General features: G+C 39.2%; 2 protein-coding genes across 2 annotated transcripts; both read left to right on the top strand.

Annotated features, from left to right (window-relative positions):
- Positions 1–761: 761 nt before the first annotated feature.
- LOC141375428 (uncharacterized) lies at positions 762–8,126 on the top strand. Its single transcript, XM_087261653.1, has 10 exons — positions 762–1,320; positions 2,335–2,460; positions 2,624–2,734; positions 3,156–3,290; positions 3,634–4,332; positions 4,436–4,530; positions 4,639–4,683; positions 5,603–6,095; positions 6,375–6,489; positions 6,973–8,126. The coding sequence occupies exons 1-9, from the start codon at positions 1,035–1,037 to the stop codon at positions 6,458–6,460; spliced, it is 2,076 nt and encodes a 691-aa protein (XP_087117779.1). The 5' UTR covers positions 762–1,034; the 3' UTR covers positions 6,461–6,489; positions 6,973–8,126.
- Positions 8,127–9,709: 1,583 nt separating this feature from the next.
- LOC147843138 (uncharacterized) lies at positions 9,710–17,132 on the top strand. Its single transcript, XM_087261655.1, has 10 exons — positions 9,710–10,248; positions 11,327–11,452; positions 11,616–11,726; positions 12,148–12,282; positions 12,626–13,336; positions 13,440–13,534; positions 13,643–13,687; positions 14,607–15,099; positions 15,379–15,493; positions 15,976–17,132. The coding sequence occupies exons 1-9, from the start codon at positions 9,963–9,965 to the stop codon at positions 15,462–15,464; spliced, it is 2,088 nt and encodes a 695-aa protein (XP_087117781.1). The 5' UTR covers positions 9,710–9,962; the 3' UTR covers positions 15,465–15,493; positions 15,976–17,132.
- The last annotated feature ends 348 nt before the right edge of the window (positions 17,133–17,480 follow it).

Below are 17,480 nucleotides of genomic sequence, written 5' to 3'. Positions count from 1 at the left end.
TATATATATATATATATATATATATATATATATATATATATGATGACCCCCATGTGATCGGTCATCATGACTGCAGCAACTCGCGAAGTGTCCAGCTGTCCGTCTTGACGGCTCCGTTATCAACTCCGCCCCCACCTGCGCTCGGCTAATCTCGTTGATCACCGGCTGCAGCTGAGCTTCATGTCGAACGCACCTTATATCAAAAAGCAGCGTTTCCTCATGAGACCACAGTGCATGCCCGCGTGAGTGAGTGAGTGAGAGTGAGAGAGTGAGAGTGAGAGAGACTCACTAATAATGAACCTTTAACTATGTGACTTTTCCTTTAATAAACTGTCAATTTGCTGTGTTCACTCAGATTAATCAGTGGTTTTCTTCATTTCCCCCCAATTATAACATTTATTGTGATTTGTGTTAATTATTAGGTAGTCTAAATGTTACATTCACCAACCCAAATGGAGTAATCTAAAACAATAAGCTCTGGACATTTTTAAACAGCTCTTAAAGTTTATTTTCAGCCTATAAAGGTTTTCTTATATCCAGAAGAGTAACGTATATTATCAGCTATTTAGTAGGCTATTCAGTTCTTTATAAAGTGTCAATACAGTAATCTGACACAGAAAACTCAGTCCAGAGCATAGTGATTAGTGAATTTGATCATTTGTACTCGAGTATTAATTTAGTATTTTGGGAAATTAATTTTGAAATATTCTCCGCGAACTGTAAAGCCCGCCCTGTTTGATTTGATTGGCTGACATTTTGACATTGACGAGCTGTTATTTCTGAGGCAGACTCTGACAGGAGCTGTTGTGTATTGATTACGGCCCGGTTTCAGATATGAAATCAGTGCTGGCTCGGTAATATTCACTCATTTCTGTGCTGTTCTGAAGAATCTGAACTTTTGAAAATAAACGCGGCTAGAGACGCCATTCCAAAAATTCCATAAGTGACGTCACGCGGCTAACCACTCTCCAGTTCAGTGATTATCAAGCTAGTGAAAGGATTGTCATTTGAGCGCGTTTACAGAGTTTGAGTAAATGGATCGATTTACTAATTATCTGTCGACTTACAGCACTTTTACGAGTGAAGTAGAACAATTTATGAGTGAAAACACGATGCCTGTGTTTGACCACGCGATGGCAGCAACAGCATCTGTGTGTGGTGGAATGGAGAAAGCGGAGGCAGGTTTGTGGCTCGACACAATCGGCTTCTGCGACGACTTCTGTCCCTGGCTTGACCAGGTGGACGGGACTGTGGTTTCAGAGGCCGCTACAGCACTTCACAAGCCCTCTACTGCTAATAAAGTGGAGAGAAATGCAACCGGTGAGACTATCAGCAAACACTCAAGCTTAATTAGCTGTTAAAACCATTAACACAAGAGTAGAGATATAATTCTCCAAGCATTGAGGAATTAAAATAAATGTAGAAATGAAAAAGACACATTACATATGAAACAATAACGATAAATGATCAATAATGGGGTTTAAATAGACTTTAGGATGAAAAAAGTTGTCCTGTGAGGTAAATTGTCCAAAAGCGAGACTTTTCTATTCACTGGGCCTAGCCAAAACAATCAATACACATCCAGCACTATCTTAACCCCCTCAGGATGTGTCCTATTAGAAAATGCAGATATCACACTTACACACACACACACACACACACACACATATATATATATGTACAGTTGAAGTCTGAATTATTCGCCCCCCTGTTCATTTTTTCCCTTATTTTCTGTGTAGCGGAGAGCAGATTTCTCCAGCACATTTCTGCACATAATAGTGTTAATAACTCATCTCTAAAAACTGATATATTTCCTCTTTGTCATGATGACAGTAAATAATATTAGACTAGATGTTCTTCAAGACACTTCTATACAGCTTAAAGTGACATGTAAAGGCTTCACTAGGGTAATTAGGGTAACTAGGCAGGTTAGGGTAATTAGGCAAGTTATTGTATAACGATGGTTTGTTCTGTAGACTATCCAAAACAAATATAGCTTAAAGGGGCAAATAATATTGAGCTTAAAATGCTGTTTAAACAATTAAAAACTGCTTTTATTCTAGCCCAAATAAAACAAATAAGACTTTCTCTAGAAGAACAAACATTATCAAATATTATCAGACATACTGTGAACTATATATATATATAATTTAATAAATAAATGTTTTGGAACGCCAGAAATTCATTGTATGAGTCAAAATGGATGATTTTCTGTTCGTGCAGCAATCTTCAGTGCATTAAGGAATAGTTCATCATTTTCCATGGAGAAGTTTTGTTATGAATAGTTCAGAAAGTTTCTGAAAATCGACCCTCATGACTGATTTTGTTTTTCAGGTTCATTTTTGGAGACCATCAGCTTCTGCAGTAACTTCTGTTCCTGGCTGGACGAGGAGGACTGGACTGTGGTTTCGGATGCCGGTGAACCCGCTACTGACAATAATGTGGAGAAAAACACAACCGGTGAGTCTGTCAGCAGCCACTAGACTTAAATGACTAAAACACTCTTAAACACAAATGAGAAATGATCAATAATGGGTTTTATACAGACTTTGATCCATGAAGATTTTCATTCATATATTTTATTATTAATAAACTGACCATTATGACTGATTTTGGTGTCCAGGTTCATTTTTGGAGACCATTAGCTTCTGCAGTAACTTCTGTCCCTGGCTGGACGAGGAGGACTGGACTGTGGTTTCCGATGCCGGTACAGCACTTGAGAAAAACACAACAGGTAAGCTGTCTTAGATTGAAACAATTTTATAAACTGGGTGAGGAGATCTATGAGTGTATTGGAGGATTAAAATAAATGTATAAATGAAATTAGACACGTTATATATGAAACAAAATGAGAAATAATGTGATTTTAAAATAGAACGGCCTCATGCCAATCATGTTGATGACAGATTTATGACATGTTATGTTGTCTTGGTAAATTTTCCTGACAATAACAGGTTATGATGTATTTGTTTATGTCAAGTTACAGTAATACAGGTAACAAAGGCACACAGGTGACTGTTGTAATAGTTGACAGTCATAAGCATGCATAAACTCTCATCCATATTTATGAGACAGTATCATGATGAGTCCAGTAAAGTGTTTGCATTAATCTCCGTTTCTGATTATTGACCATTAAGACTGGTTTTGTCATGCAGGCTCACTTTTGGAGATCATCAGCTTCTGCAGCGACTTCTGTCCGTGGCTGGAAGAGGACTGGTCAATGCATTCTGATGACAGTACAGCACCGTATGAGTCCTCTCCTGATAACAATGTGGAGGAAAACACAACCAGTGAGACCGTCTGCACACACACAAAAGAAATGACAGACATTCAGCTGCTCTTAGTACAAATCATGAGAAAATCAGCAGCTCAAAAGTTGCAGACAGAGGGCAAAATCAAACCTGAACATCATCAGATCAACAACACAATATGATAGTTTAATGCACTTATTATAGACATGAAGCAACTATTCTCACAGGCCTGATTTCTACTCCTTAAAGGTCCTGTGAAATTAAAGTAATGTATTTAATGTTTTATATTTTTCCTGTTTTACATTTATATATTCTTAATAGCGAACACAATCACTGACCGTCACGTCTCTGATCTTTTCTTTGTTCTTTTCCTTCATTTCAGAAATCCAAACACAAGGCAGCAAGAGGAACAAAATCCAGGCTTTCTTCAGGAGGGTGTGGAAGCTCATGAAGAAGCCTTTCCTCCGTAGAAGACGGAACAAAGGGGAGCCTGATTCTGATCCAGATCAAGAGCCGGATACAGAGTTCAATCCAGATCAAGAGCCAAATCCAGATCAAGAGCCAGATCCTGATTCAGAGCACAATCCAGATCATGAGATGGGTCCAGATCCAGAGCCAGATCCAGAGCCAGATCAAGAGCCAGATCGAGAGCCAGATCGAGAGCCAGATCAAGAGCCAGATCAAGAGCCAGATCGAGAGCCAGATCCAGATCAAGAGTATGATGAAGACCCAGAGCCGGATCCAGAGTCTGATCCAGATCAAGAGCCAGATCCGGGTGAAGAGCCAGATCCGGGTGGAGATTCAGATCCAGATCAAGAGCCAGATCCGGGTGAAGATCCAGATCGAGAGCCAGATCCGAGTGAAGAGCCAGATCCAGATCAAGAGCCGGACCCAGATCGAGAGCCAGATCCGGATAAAGAGCCAGATCCAGATAAAAAGCCAGATCCGGATAAAGAGCCAGATCAGGATGAAGAGCCAGATTCGGATGAAGAGCCAGATCCAGATAAAGAGCCAGATTCGGATGAAGAGCCTGTCCCTGGACCTTCGGGGCTCCTGATCTCGGCGTTAGGAGCCTCTGATGGTAGGCGTCAGTACTATAATATTTGCTAATACAACATATATTTGTTAGTGTAAGATAATATCAGTATGATGGACCTGAAAGCTCTTAAACTCTTCTTTTTCAGGACCTTTGGGAAGTTTCTACAAGCTGGGAGCTATTCTGGGAAGCGGGGCCTTCGGCACAGTGCAAAAAGCGCTCCGTAAATCTGATTGCATGAAGGTAAAACTCTCTTACTACACATTTTGCTGTCTTTAATTGTCTAATTGAGCATCTGTGTTGATGAAGAATATGTGGGAGCAAAAGAATAATTGCATTTCCTCTTTGCAGGTTGCCATCAAGCAGATTGAGAAGGGAAACGATGCCACCCAAGTAGTAAGTTGGAAAACAATCACTCTGTGTTTAATTCGTTGATGGTTTGGACACATTTACTGTTGCATAGTTGAATTTCAAAAGGCCAAATCCAGTCATGTGAATCTGCATGAACATTTCACTCATGGTCCAGTTGAAGAAAGTCATTTTGCAGTTCTTCATCGCTAAACTACTGTAAAATTGACCTTTATGCCCAGATATTGTGGTGAAATCTGATAAATGTAAACAGTTACTGTAGTTTGTGGCTGAAATACAGAAATACTAAAGCAACGTAGCATGCATTTAAACATTAGTTTACCAGAAATGGAAATTCTGTTATTAATCCCTCATCCCCGAGACCTCCGTTCATAACCAGAACGCAAATGAAGATGTGTTAGATGAAATCTGAGAGCTCCCTCATCCTTCATAGACAACAAGGGACTCAAAATGTTAGAAAAATACCAGAAACATTGTCAAAACAGTTATCTCCAGTAGTTCAACTGTAATCAAACGAAGCTCCAAGAACACTTTTGTACACCAAACAAATTCTTGTATTCTTGTTCGCATCAGCTCAGAGTGTGTTCACTATGGTCAACACTATGGTCAGCATGGCGTATGGCCATTAGAGTCAGTAGAGCAACAGGCAAGAGTTGCATTGACCACAGTAAACACAAACCCTGATCTGATGCAGAAGACAAACACACACACAGCCATTTTACAGTATTTTGGTGCACAAAAGTGTTCTTGGAGCTTCGTTTGATTACAGTTGAACTAGGGCCGCACGATATTGGAAAAATCTTCTGCAAAATATATTGCTATTAGAGCATTAAGAGCATAAAGCTTTTCTGAAATCTGAAAACATTTATTTTGCGTGAACTACTCTTTTAAATGAAGTCTTCCTTCAGATCTGCATCTACTAACCCCTGTTCTCTCTTTCTCACAGCCTGGTTTAGCTACCAAACCTTTTAAAGAAGTGGAGATCATGCTCATGCTGAAGCGTCCGCCATTGTGCAAATACGTGATCGAAATGTACGAGTGGTTTAATGAACCTAAATGCATTTCAATGGTCCTGGAGTACCCCAAGCCTTGTGTAGTCCTGACTGACTTTGTAAGCAAGAAGGGCAAGCTGGCCGAACCTGTGGCACGATGCCTGGTGCAACAGATAGTCCTGGCAGTCCAGCATTGCATCGACAAAGGAATCGTGCACAACGACCTGCATTCTGACAACATCCTGGTCAACAAGAAGACTTTCCAGATCAAGCTGATCGACTTCGGCTGCGCTTACAAAGTGGAAGCACACAACTACGATAAAGCAGTCTTATCTAGCGCCTGGGCTATAGGCTGCCTGCTGCATTACATGATGACCGGAGACTTGGTCAACTACTTCGATGTTAAAGTCAAGGGCAAGATTTCGCTTCCACCCAGCTTAATGAGAGGTGAGTGAACAGACACTAGCTGTGTTTCCATAACCTTCATTTTTTAAGTTAAACCTACATTTTTATGCACATTCTGAAGATATATGCACATCTTGGCAAATACTGCACTATTAAGGGTATAGGGGGCGGTTTAGGATACAGCCCTTGTCATTGTTAGTCTTTTAATCCCACATTTCAGAAGGTATCTTGATAAATGTCAGCTTTAGTGAATATTATACAGTCTTATAAGTAAGATGTAGTCTTATAAGCAGTGTATTAACCTTCTTTCCCCTTGTACAGACTGCCGAGATCTGATCACAAAGTGTCTGAGACAAAACATGACGCTTGATCAGTTCTTACAACACGACTGGATGAAGAGAGCGTAGAATGAAGACGAGACACGATACAGATGAAGGTAAACACAACACAGCCTGAAGGGAACTACATTTACCAGGTTTAGGATCTCACTTTGATGTCAAAACAACATAAGAAAGCATGTCCAAAACCCTGATCAATTTGATGTCAGAACCTTGACGTCTACCTGACATCTACACACTGATGTCCTTTTGACCACTAAAATAAAGACACATTAAGTATTATAAGAAATGTTTTATTCATCTGAAAGCTTCAAGTACAAATTACAAATATCTCTACAATGCATGTAAACTAGCTTGACGTCTAAACGACATCAAATTGAAATCTAACACTGGCGTCAAAAACACGTCAAGTTAATCAGCTGACATAAATCGATCTGCATTTTTATGCTGTTTCTGATGTAGTTTTGTCATCAAGGTGCCCGCTGGGATGCTTCTCATGTCATATAAATATGCGCTAGACAAATGCCAGACATGTTTTTAATATTTCCTCTTGTGTTTTTCTCTGTATGGACTTCACACAGAAAGCAGCAAGGTCTTCTGCAGAAAATTAACAAAACATTTCTATAAAAAACTCATAAAAACCAACACAAACGTCATAAAGAAGCCAAGAAGAACCCACATCTAACTGATCCAGAACCAGAGCCTGATCCAGAGTCTGTCCTGAGACCCAAACACTGCAGGATCAGCGTCGTCATCAGTGCCAGGAAACTGCCTCTTCTGTGCAGGCAGAAATGGAAACCCGTGATGGACTCTGAGGATGTGGATGGTTAAATCTGAGTGCATTTTGAGGAGGACGTGTTGTTCCTCTAGAGGATGAGGATGAAGAAACACCAGCACCAGAACAAAGCATTGGGTCAGGTTTATATGATAAGCAGAAGGTTTAAAACAATAATGAATTACAAAACTGTTAAAAAATGAGCAAGCATTACTAATCTGGCAAATAAATCCCCTGAACACAAATGAAGAGAACTTTAGATGAAATCAGAGAGCTCCCTCATCCTTCATGGACAGCAACAGCCCCAAGTTGCTCAGAAACAAAGTCCAGAAACTGCCGGAAAATCTTTTTTGTGTATTTTCTGGACTTTGAGGATGAGGGAGATCTCAGATTTCAGAATTACTGATATCAGAAATGATCTAGGAGGAGTAGGGGGTGGTGGAGGGCCTTGTTTTCTTCAGTTTGTGTTGTGGGTGGATGTGTGCATTACTAACACTGACCCTGAAGTAATTGTAGACTTCTATATTTGTAATGTTATGTTTGGACAGCCCTAGGCTGAAATGAGCAAGCATTACTAATCTGGCAAATAAATCCCCTGAACACAAATGAAGATATTTTAGATGAAATCAGAGAGCTCCCTCATCCTTCATGGACAGCAACAGCCCCAAGTTGCTCAGAAACAAAGTCCAGAAACTGCCACAAGAAAACAATTCTGGTATTTTTCTGGACTTTGTGGATGAGGGAGATCTCAGAATTACTGATATCAGAAAAGATCTAGGAGGAGTAAGGTGGTGGTGGAGGGCCTTTTCATGGTGGATTTATTTAATCATCATCCTCATAATCTCTGGAGAAACAACACATCCTCTTCAGATGATCTTACCATCGATATCCTGCAGTATCAGCATTACAGAGGCAGTGTGAACTTTGTTCTGAATAAAGTTGATTGTATTTCCACAAATGAAAGGTTTGCCATTATTTACTCATTCCAGACTTGTTCAAAACTAGCTTGAGTTTGTTGTTGAACACAAAAGTGGATATTTTGAAGAATAGCCTTTGACTTCCACAGTATTTGTTTATTCTACTATGGATGTCAGTGGTCACGCGTTTGCAACATTCTTCAGTTCATCTTCCTTTGTGTTCAACAGAAGAAAATGACCACAGAATTTCTATTTCTGGGTGAACGCTCCCTTATATATATATAGCTATATATATATATATATATATATATATAGCTATATATTATATATATAGCTATGTGTGTGTGTGTGTGTGTGTGTGTGTGTGTGTGTGTGTGTGTGTGTGTGTGTGTGTGTGTGTGTGTGTATTATTCATATTAAAATTAACACCTAAAGCATTTGCCTTCTCAGCGCTGACTATTGTGATGTATTATAAATATTGTGATTCGTTTGTTTCATCTTCAGGTGTAATAAATCAGGTATTTTGAAAGATATGAGTTGTGTTATTGTTATTAATAAGTTGGAGCTGTCTGACTCAAAAACCTTTAAAGGTATTGTGAAAATCCTTTAAAATGTGTGGTGAAAAGGAATAAATACAAACTCAATTGTGCTTTGTGTGTCAATTGTACAGCATCTCAGATCAACACATCTCATATTAAATAAGCTTGGATTTGAAAGTCATTGAGAGACGGATTGTTGATCGAACATGTTTAAAGCTGATCTTACTGTAGTTGCTGACCCCACATTGAAAATGAATGGGAATTTTGTTTTAGATGAATCTGTCCAAAAGAAATGTGAAGTAAATAATAAATTATGTATGTAAATTGCTGATTTTTTTTCCTCTCAGATGGCAGAATTTTATTTCTAAAATCTAAAACAGTATGCAGAAACCTTTAGGTCAGACTTTTGGTGATTTTTCAATGAAAAGTTTATTTTTTATAAGCAGATGGCTTATTTTAATGCCTTGAAACAATTAAACCTCTTCAATATGAGTGTATTTATTATACAGGTTTATGTAACATGATGTACATTATGATCCATGTTTACTAATTAACAAGCAATAATTTGATCACACTTTAATACAATTCTCACTAATAATGAACCTTTAACTATGTGACTTTTCCTTTAATAAACTGTCAATTTGCTGTGTTCACTCAGATTAATCAGTGGTTTTCTTCATTTCCCCCCAATTATAACATTTATTGTGATTTGTGTTAATTATTAGGTAGTCTAAATGTTACATTCACCAACCCAAATGGGGTAATCTAAAACAATCAGCTCTGGACATTTTTAAAGAGCTCTTAAAGTTTATTTTCAGCCTTAAAAGTTATTTTTATATGCAAAAAGACAGAAGAGTAACGTATATTATCAGCTATTTAGTATTCAGTCCTTTATAAAGTGTCAATACAGTAATCTGACACAGAAAACTCAGTCCAGAGCATAGTGATTAGTGAATTTGATCATTTGTACTCGAGTATTAATTTAGTATTTTGGGAAATTAATTTTGAAATATTCTCCGCGAACTGTAAAGCCCGCCCTGTTTGATTTGATTGGCTGACATTTTGACATTGACGAGCTGTTATTTCTGAGGCAGACTCTGACAGGAGCTGTTGTGTATTGATTACGGCCCGGTTTCAGATATGAAATCAGTGCTGGCTCGGTAATATTCACTCATTTCTGTGCTGTTCTGAAGAATCTGAACTTTTGAAAATAAACGCGGCTAGAGACGCCATTCCAAAAATTCCATAAGTGACGTCACGCGGCTAACCACTCTCCAGTTCAGTGATTATCAAGCTAGTGAAAGGATTGTCATTTGAGCGCGTTTACAGAGTTTGAGTAAATGGATCGATTTACTAATTATCTGTCGACTTACAGCACTTTTACGAGTGAAGTAGAACAATTTATGAGTGAAAACACGATGCCTGTGTTTGACCACGCGATGGCAGCAACAGCATCTGTGTGTGGTGGAATGGAGAAAGCGGAGGCAGGTTTGTGGCTCGACACAATCGGCTTCTGCGACGACTTCTGTCCCTGGCTTGACCAGGTGGACGGGACTGTGGTTTCAGAGGCCGCTACAGCACTTCACAAGCCCTCTACTGCTAATAAAGTGGAGAGAAATGCAACCGGTGAGACTATCAGCAAACACTCAAGCTTAATTAGCTGTTAAAACCATTAAAAACAAGAGTAGAGATATAATTCTCCAAGCATTGAGGGATTAAAATAAATGTAGAAATGAAAAAGACACATTACACATGAAACAATAACGATAAATGATCAATAATGGGGTTTAAATAGACTTTAGGATGAGAAAAGTTGTCCTGTGAGGTAAATTGTCCAAAAGTGAGACTTTTCTATTCACTGGGCCTAGCCAAAACAATCAATACACATCCAGCACTATCTTAACCCCCTCAGGATGTGTCCTATTAGAGAATGCAGATATCACACTCACACACACACACACATATATATATATATATATGTACAGTTGAAGTCTGAATTATTCGCCCCCCTATTCATTTTTTCCCTTATTTTCTGTGCAGCGGAGAGCAGATTTCTCCAGCACATTTCTGCACATAATAGTGTTAATAACTCATCTCTAATAACTGATTTATTTCCTCTTTGTCATGATGACAGTAAATAATATTAGACTAGATATTCTTCAAGACACTTCTATACAGCTTAAAGTGACATGTAAAGGCTTCACTAGGGTAATTAGGGTAACTAGGCAGGTTAGGGTAATTAGGCAAGTTATTGTATAACGATGGTTTGTTCTGTAGACTATCCAAAACAAATATAGCTTAAAGGGGCGAATAATATTGAGCTTAAAATGCTGTTTAAACAATTAAAAACTGCTTTTATTCTAGCCCAAATAAAACAAATAAGACTTTCTCCAGAAGAACAAATATTATCAAACATTATCAGACACACTGTGAACTATATATATATATATATATATATATATATATATATATATATATATATATATATATATATATATATATATATATATATATATATAATTTAGGAATAAATGTTTTAGAACGCCAGAAATTCATTGTATGAGTTAAAATGGATGATTTTCTGTTCGTGCAGCAATCTTCAGTGCATTAAGGAATAGTTCATCATTTTCCATGGAGAAGTTTTGTTATGAATAGTTCAGAAAGTTTCTGAAAATCGACCCTCATGACTGATTTTGGTGTCCAGGTTCATTTTTGGAGACCATCAGCTTCTGCAGTAACTTCTGTTCCTGGCTGGACGAGGAGGACTGGACTGTGGTTTCGGATGCCGGTGAACCCGCTACTGATAATAATGTGGAGAAAAACACAACCGGTGAGTCTGTCAGCAGCCACTAGACTTAAATGACTAAAACACTCTTAAACACAAATGAGAAATGATCAATAATGGGTTTTACACAGACTTTGATCCATGAAGATTTTCATTCATATATTTTATTATTAATAAACTGACCATTATGACTGATTTTGGTGTCCAGGGTCATTTTTGGAGACCATCAGCTTCTGCAGTAACTTCTGTCCCTGGCTGGACGAGGAGGACTGGACTGTGGTTTCCGATGCCGGTACAGCACTTGAGAAAAACACAACAGGTAAGCTTTCTTACATTTAAACCATTTTATAAACTGGGTGAGGAGATCTATGAGTGTATTGGAGGATTAAAATAAATGTATAAATGAAATTAGACACGTTATATATGAAACAAAATGAGAAATAATGTGATTTTAAAATAGAACGGCCTCATGCCAATCATGTTGATGACAGATTTATGACATGTTATGTTGTCTTGGTAAATTTTCCTGACAATAACAGGTTATGATGTATTTGTTTATGTCAAGTTACAGTAATACAGGTAACAAAGGCACACAGGTGACTGTTGTAATAGTTGACAGTCATAAGCATGCATAAACTCTCATCCATATTTATGAGACAGTATCATGATGAGTCCAGTAAAGTGTTTGCATTAATCTCCGTTTCTGATTATTGACCATTAAGACTGGTTTTGTCATGCAGGCTCACTTTTGGAGATCATCAGCTTCTGCAGCGACTTCTGTCCGTGGCTGGAAGAGGACTGGTCAATGCATTCTGATGACAGTACAGCACCGTATGAGTCCTCTCCTGATAACAATGTGGAGGAAAACACAACCAGTGAGACCGTCTGCACACACACAAAAGAAATGACAGACATTCAGCTGCTCTTAGTACAAATCATGAGAAAATCAGCAGCTCAAAAGTTGCAGACAGAGGGCAAAATCAAACCTGAACATCATCAGATCAACAACACAATATGATAGTTTAATGCACTTATTATAGACATGAAGCAACTATTCTCACAGGCCTGATTTCTACTCCTTAAAGGTCCTGTGAAATTAAAATAATGTATTTAATGTTTTATATTTTTCCTGTTTTACATTTATATATTCTTAATAGCGAACACAATCACTGACCGTCACGTCTCTGATCTTTTCTTTGTTCTTTTCCTTTATTTCAGAAATCCAAACACAAGGCAGCAGGAGGAACAAAATCCAGGCTTTCTTCAGGAGGGTGTGGAAGCTCATGAAGAAGCCTTTCCTCCGCAGAAGACGGAACAAAGGGGAGCCTGATTCTGATCCAGATCAAGAGCCGGATACAGAGTTCAATCCAGATCAAGAGCCAAATCCAGATCAAGAGCCAGATCCTGATTCAGAGCACAATCCAGATCATGAGCTGGGTCCAGATCCAGATCCAGATCCAGAGCCAGATCAAGAGCCAGATCAAGAGCCAGATCGAGAGCCAGATCAAGAGCCAGATCAAGAGCCAGATCAAGAGCCAGATCGAGAGCCAGATCCAGATCAAGAGTATGATGAAGACCCAGAGCCGGATCCAGAGTCTGATCCAGATCAAGAGCCAGATCCGGGTGAAGAGCCAGATCCGGGTGGAGATTCAGATCCAGATCAAGAGCCAGATCCGGGTGAAGATCCAGATCGAGAGCCAGATCCGGGTGAAGAGCCAGATCCAGATCAAGAGCCGGACCCAGATCGAGAGCCAGATCCGGATAAAGAGCCAGATCCAGATAAAGAGCCAGATCCGGATAAAGAGCCAGATCAGGATGAAGAGCCAGATTCGGATGAAGAGCCAGATCCAGATAAAGAGCCAGATTCGGATGAAGAGCCTGTCCCTGGACCTTCGGGGCTCCAGATCTCGGCGTTAGGAGCCTCTGATGGTAGGCGTCAGTACTATAATATTTGCTAGTACAACATATATTTGTTAGTGTAAGACAATATCAGTATGATGGACCTGAAAGCTCTTAAACTCTTCTTTTTCAGGACCTTTGGGAAGTTTCTACAAGCTGGGAGCTATTCTGGGAAGCGGGGCCTTCGGCACAGTGCAAAAAGCGCTCCGTAAATCTGATTGCATGAAGGTAAAACTCTCTTACTACACATTTTGCTGTCTTTAATTGTCTAATTGAGCATCTGTGTTGATGAAGAATATGTGGGAGCAAAAGAATAATTGCATTTCCTCTTTGCAGGTTGCCATCAAGCAGATTGAGAAGGGAAACGATGCCACCCATGTAGTAAGTTGGAAAACAATCACTCTGTGTTTAATTCGTTGATGGTTTGGACACATTTACTGTTGCGTAGTTGAATTTCAAAAGGCCAAATCCAGTCATGTGAATCTGCATGAACATTTCACTCATGGTCCAGTTGAGGAAAGTCATTTTGCAGTTCTTCATCGCTAAACTACTGTAAAATTGACCTTTATGCCCAGATATTGTGGTGAAATCTGATTAATGTGAACAGTTACTGTAGTTTGTGGCTGTAATACAGAAATACTAAAGCAACGTAGCATGCATTTAAACATTAGTTTACCAGAAATGGAAATTCTGTTATTAATCCCTCATCCCCGAGACCTCCGTTCATAACCAGAACACAAATGAAGATGTGTTAGATGAAATCTGAGAGCTCCCTCATCCTTCATAGACAACAAGGGACTCAAAATGTTAGAAAAATACCAGAAACATTGTCAAAACAGTTATCTCCAGTAGTTCAACTGTAATCAAACGAAGCTCCAAGAACACTTTTGTACACCAAACAAATTCTTGTATTCTTGTTGGCATCAGCTCAGAGTGTGTTCACTATGGTCAACACTATGGTCAGCATGGCGTATAGCCATTAGAGTCAGTAGAGCAACAGGCAAGAGTTGCATTGACCACAGTAAACACAAACCCTGATCTGATGCAGAAGACAAACACACACACAGCCATTTTACAGTGTTTTGGTGCACAAAAGTGTTCTTGGAGCTTCGTTTGATTACAGTTGAACTAGGGCCGCACGATATCGGAAAAATCTTCTGCAAAATATATTGCTATTAGAGCATTAAGAGCATAAAGCTTTTCTGAAATCTGAAAACATTTATTTTGCGTGAACTACTCTTTTAAATGAAGTCTTCCTTCAGATCTGCATCTACTAACCCCTGTTCTCTCTTTCTCACAGCCTGGTTTAGCTACCAAACCTTTTAAAGAAGTGGAGATCATGCTCATGCTGAAGCGTCCGCCATTGTGCAAATACGTGATCGAAATGTACGAGTGGTTTAATGAACCTAAATGCATTTCAATGGTCCTGGAGTACCCCAAGCCTTGTGTAGTCCTGACTGACTTTGTAAGCAAGAAGGGCAAGCTGGCCGAACCTGTGGCACGATGCCTGGTGCAACAAATAGTCCTGGCAGTCCAGCATTGCATCGACAAAGGAATCGTGCACAACGACCTGCATTCTGACAACATCCTGGTCAACAAGAAGACTTTCCAGATCAAGCTGATCGACTTCGGCTGCGCTTACAAAGTGGAAGCACACAACTACGATAAAGCAGTCTTATCTAGCGCCTGGGCTATAGGCTGCCTGCTGCATTACATGATGACCGGAGACTTGGTCAACTACTTCGATGTTAAAGTCAAGGGCAAGATTTCGCTTCCACCCAGCTTAATGAGAGGTGAGTGAACAGACACTAGCTGTGTTTCCATAACCTTCATTTTTTAAGTTAAACCTACATTTTTATGCACATTCTGAAGATTTATGCACATCTTGGCAAATACTGCACTATTAAGGGTATAGGGGGCGGTTTAGGATACAGCCCTTGTCATTGTTAGTCTTTTAATCCCACATTTCAGAAGGTATCTTGATAAATGTCAGCTTTAGTGAATATTATACAGTCTTATAAGTAAGATGTAGTCTTATAAGCAGTGTATTAACCTTCTTTCCCCTTGTACAGACTGCCGAGATCTGATCACAAAGTGTCTGAGACAAAACATGACGCTTGATCAGTTCTTACAACACGACTGGATGAAGAGAGCGTAGAATGAAGACGAGACACGATACAGATGAAGGTAAACACAACACAGCCTGAAGGGAACTACATTTACCAGGTTTAGGATCTCACTTTGATGTCAAAACAACATAAGAAAGCATGTCCAAAACCCTGATCAATTTGATGTCAGAACCTTGACGTCTACCTGACATCTACACACTGATGTCCTTTTGACCACTAAAATAAAGACACATAAAGTATTATAAGAAATGTTTTATTCATCTGAAAGCTTCAAGTACAAATTACAAATATCTCTACAATGCATGTAAACTAGCTTGACGTCTAAACGACATCAAATTGAAATCTAACACTGGCGTCAAAAACACGTCAAGTTAATCAGCTGACATAAATCGATCTGCATTTTTATGCTGTTTCTGATGTAGTTTTGTCATCAAGGTGCCCGCTGGGATGCTTCTCATGTCATATAAATATGCGCTAGACAAATGCCAGACATGTTTTTATATTTCCTCTTGTGTTTTTCTCTGTATGGACTTCACACAGAAAGCAGCAAGGTCTTCTGCAGAAAATTAACAAAACATTTCTATAAAAAAACTCATAAAAACCAACACAAACGTCATAAAGAAGCCAAGAAGAACCCACATCTAACTGATCCAGAACCAGAGCCTGATCCAGAGTCTGTCCTGAGACCCAAACACTGCAGGATCAGCGTCGTCATCAGTGCCAGGAAACTGCCTCTTCTGTGCAGGCAGAAATGGAAACCCGTGATGGACTCTGAGGATGTGGATGGTTAAATCTGAGTGCATTTTGAGGAGGACGTGTTGTTCCTCTAGAGGATGAGGATGAAGAAACACCAGCACCAGAACAAAGCATTGGGTCAGGTTTATATGATAAGCAGAAGGTTTAAAACAATAATGAATTACAAAACTGTTAAAAAATGAGCAAGCATTACTAATCTGGCAAATAAATCCCCTGAACACAAATGAAGAGAACTTTAGATGAAATCAGAGAGCTCCCTCATCCTTCATGGACAGCAACAGCCCCAAGTTGCTCAGAAACAAAGTCCAGAAACTGCCGGAAAATCTTTTTTGTGTATTTTTCTGGACTTTGAGGATGAGGGAGATCTCAGATTTCAGAATTACTGATATCAGAAATGATCTAGGAGGAGTAGGGGGTGGTGGAGGGCCTTGTTTTCTTCAGTTTGTGTTGTGGGTGGATGTGTGCATTACTAACACTGACCCTAAAGTAATTGTAGACTTCTATATTTGTAATGTTATGTTTGGACAGCCCTAGGCTGAAATGAGCAAGCATTACTAATCTGGCAAATAAATCCCCTGAACACAAATGAAGATATTTTTAGATGAAATCAGAGAGCTCCCTCATCCTTCATGGACAGCAACAGCCCCAAGTTGCTCAGAAACAAAGTCCAGAAACTGCCACAAGAAAACAATTCTGGTATTTTTCTGGACTTTGTGGATGAGGGAGATCTCAGAATTACTGATATCAGAAAAGATCTAGGAGGAGTAAGGTGGTGGTGGAGGGCCTTTTCATGGTGGATTTATTTAATCATCATCCTCATAATCTCTGGAGAAACAACACATCCTCTTCAGATGATCTTACCATCGATATCCTGCAGTATTAGCATTACAGAGGCAGTGTGAATTTTGCTCTGAATAAAGTTGATTGTATTTCCACAAATGAAAGGTTTGCCATTATTTACTCATTCCAGACTTGTTCAAAACTAGCTTGAGTTTGTTGTTGAACACAAAAGTGGATATTTTGAAGAATAGCCTTTGACTTCCACAGTATTTGTTTATTCTACTATGGATGTCAGTGGTCACGCGTTTGCAACATTCTTCAGTTCATCTTCCTTTGTGTTCAACAGAAGAAAATGACCACAGAATTTCTATTTCTGGGTGAACGCTCCCTTTAAGTGGTCCCTCATGCAGATATTGTCTCCTAAACACTGCTAATATTTCCCTGGAGCCTCTGAGTATGAGCTGGATAACGGTGAGTTTGCTGTCAGTTCTGTTTTATTCTCATTTTGA

The sequence above is a fragment of the Danio rerio genome, chromosome 7, assembly GCF_052040795.2.
Source record: "Danio rerio strain M-AB ecotype USA chromosome 7, GRCz13ab, whole genome shotgun sequence".
Lineage (NCBI taxonomy): Eukaryota > Metazoa > Chordata > Actinopteri > Cypriniformes > Danionidae > Danio > Danio rerio.
The sequence above is the reverse complement of the archived record's forward strand: the minus strand, read 5'-3'. Positions and strand labels throughout refer to the sequence as shown.

Excerpts from the sequence above, each read along its gene's own strand:
- LOC141375428 (XM_087261653.1), top strand. The coding sequence starts at position 1,035 with ATGGATCGATTTACTAATTATCTGTCGACTTACAGCACTTTTACGAGT. Across the intron at positions 1,321-2,334 it reads AGTGGAGAGAAATGCAACCG|GTTCATTTTTGGAGACCATC; the intron begins GTGAGACTATCA and ends TTTGTTTTTCAG. Across the intron at positions 4,684-5,602 it reads GAAACGATGCCACCCAAGTA|CCTGGTTTAGCTACCAAACC; the intron begins GTAAGTTGGAAA and ends TCTTTCTCACAG.
- LOC147843138 (XM_087261655.1), top strand. The coding sequence starts at position 9,963 with ATGGATCGATTTACTAATTATCTGTCGACTTACAGCACTTTTACGAGT. Across the intron at positions 11,453-11,615 it reads TGTGGAGAAAAACACAACCG|GGTCATTTTTGGAGACCATC; the intron begins GTGAGTCTGTCA and ends TTTGGTGTCCAG. Across the intron at positions 11,727-12,147 it reads ACTTGAGAAAAACACAACAG|GCTCACTTTTGGAGATCATC; the intron begins GTAAGCTTTCTT and ends TTTGTCATGCAG.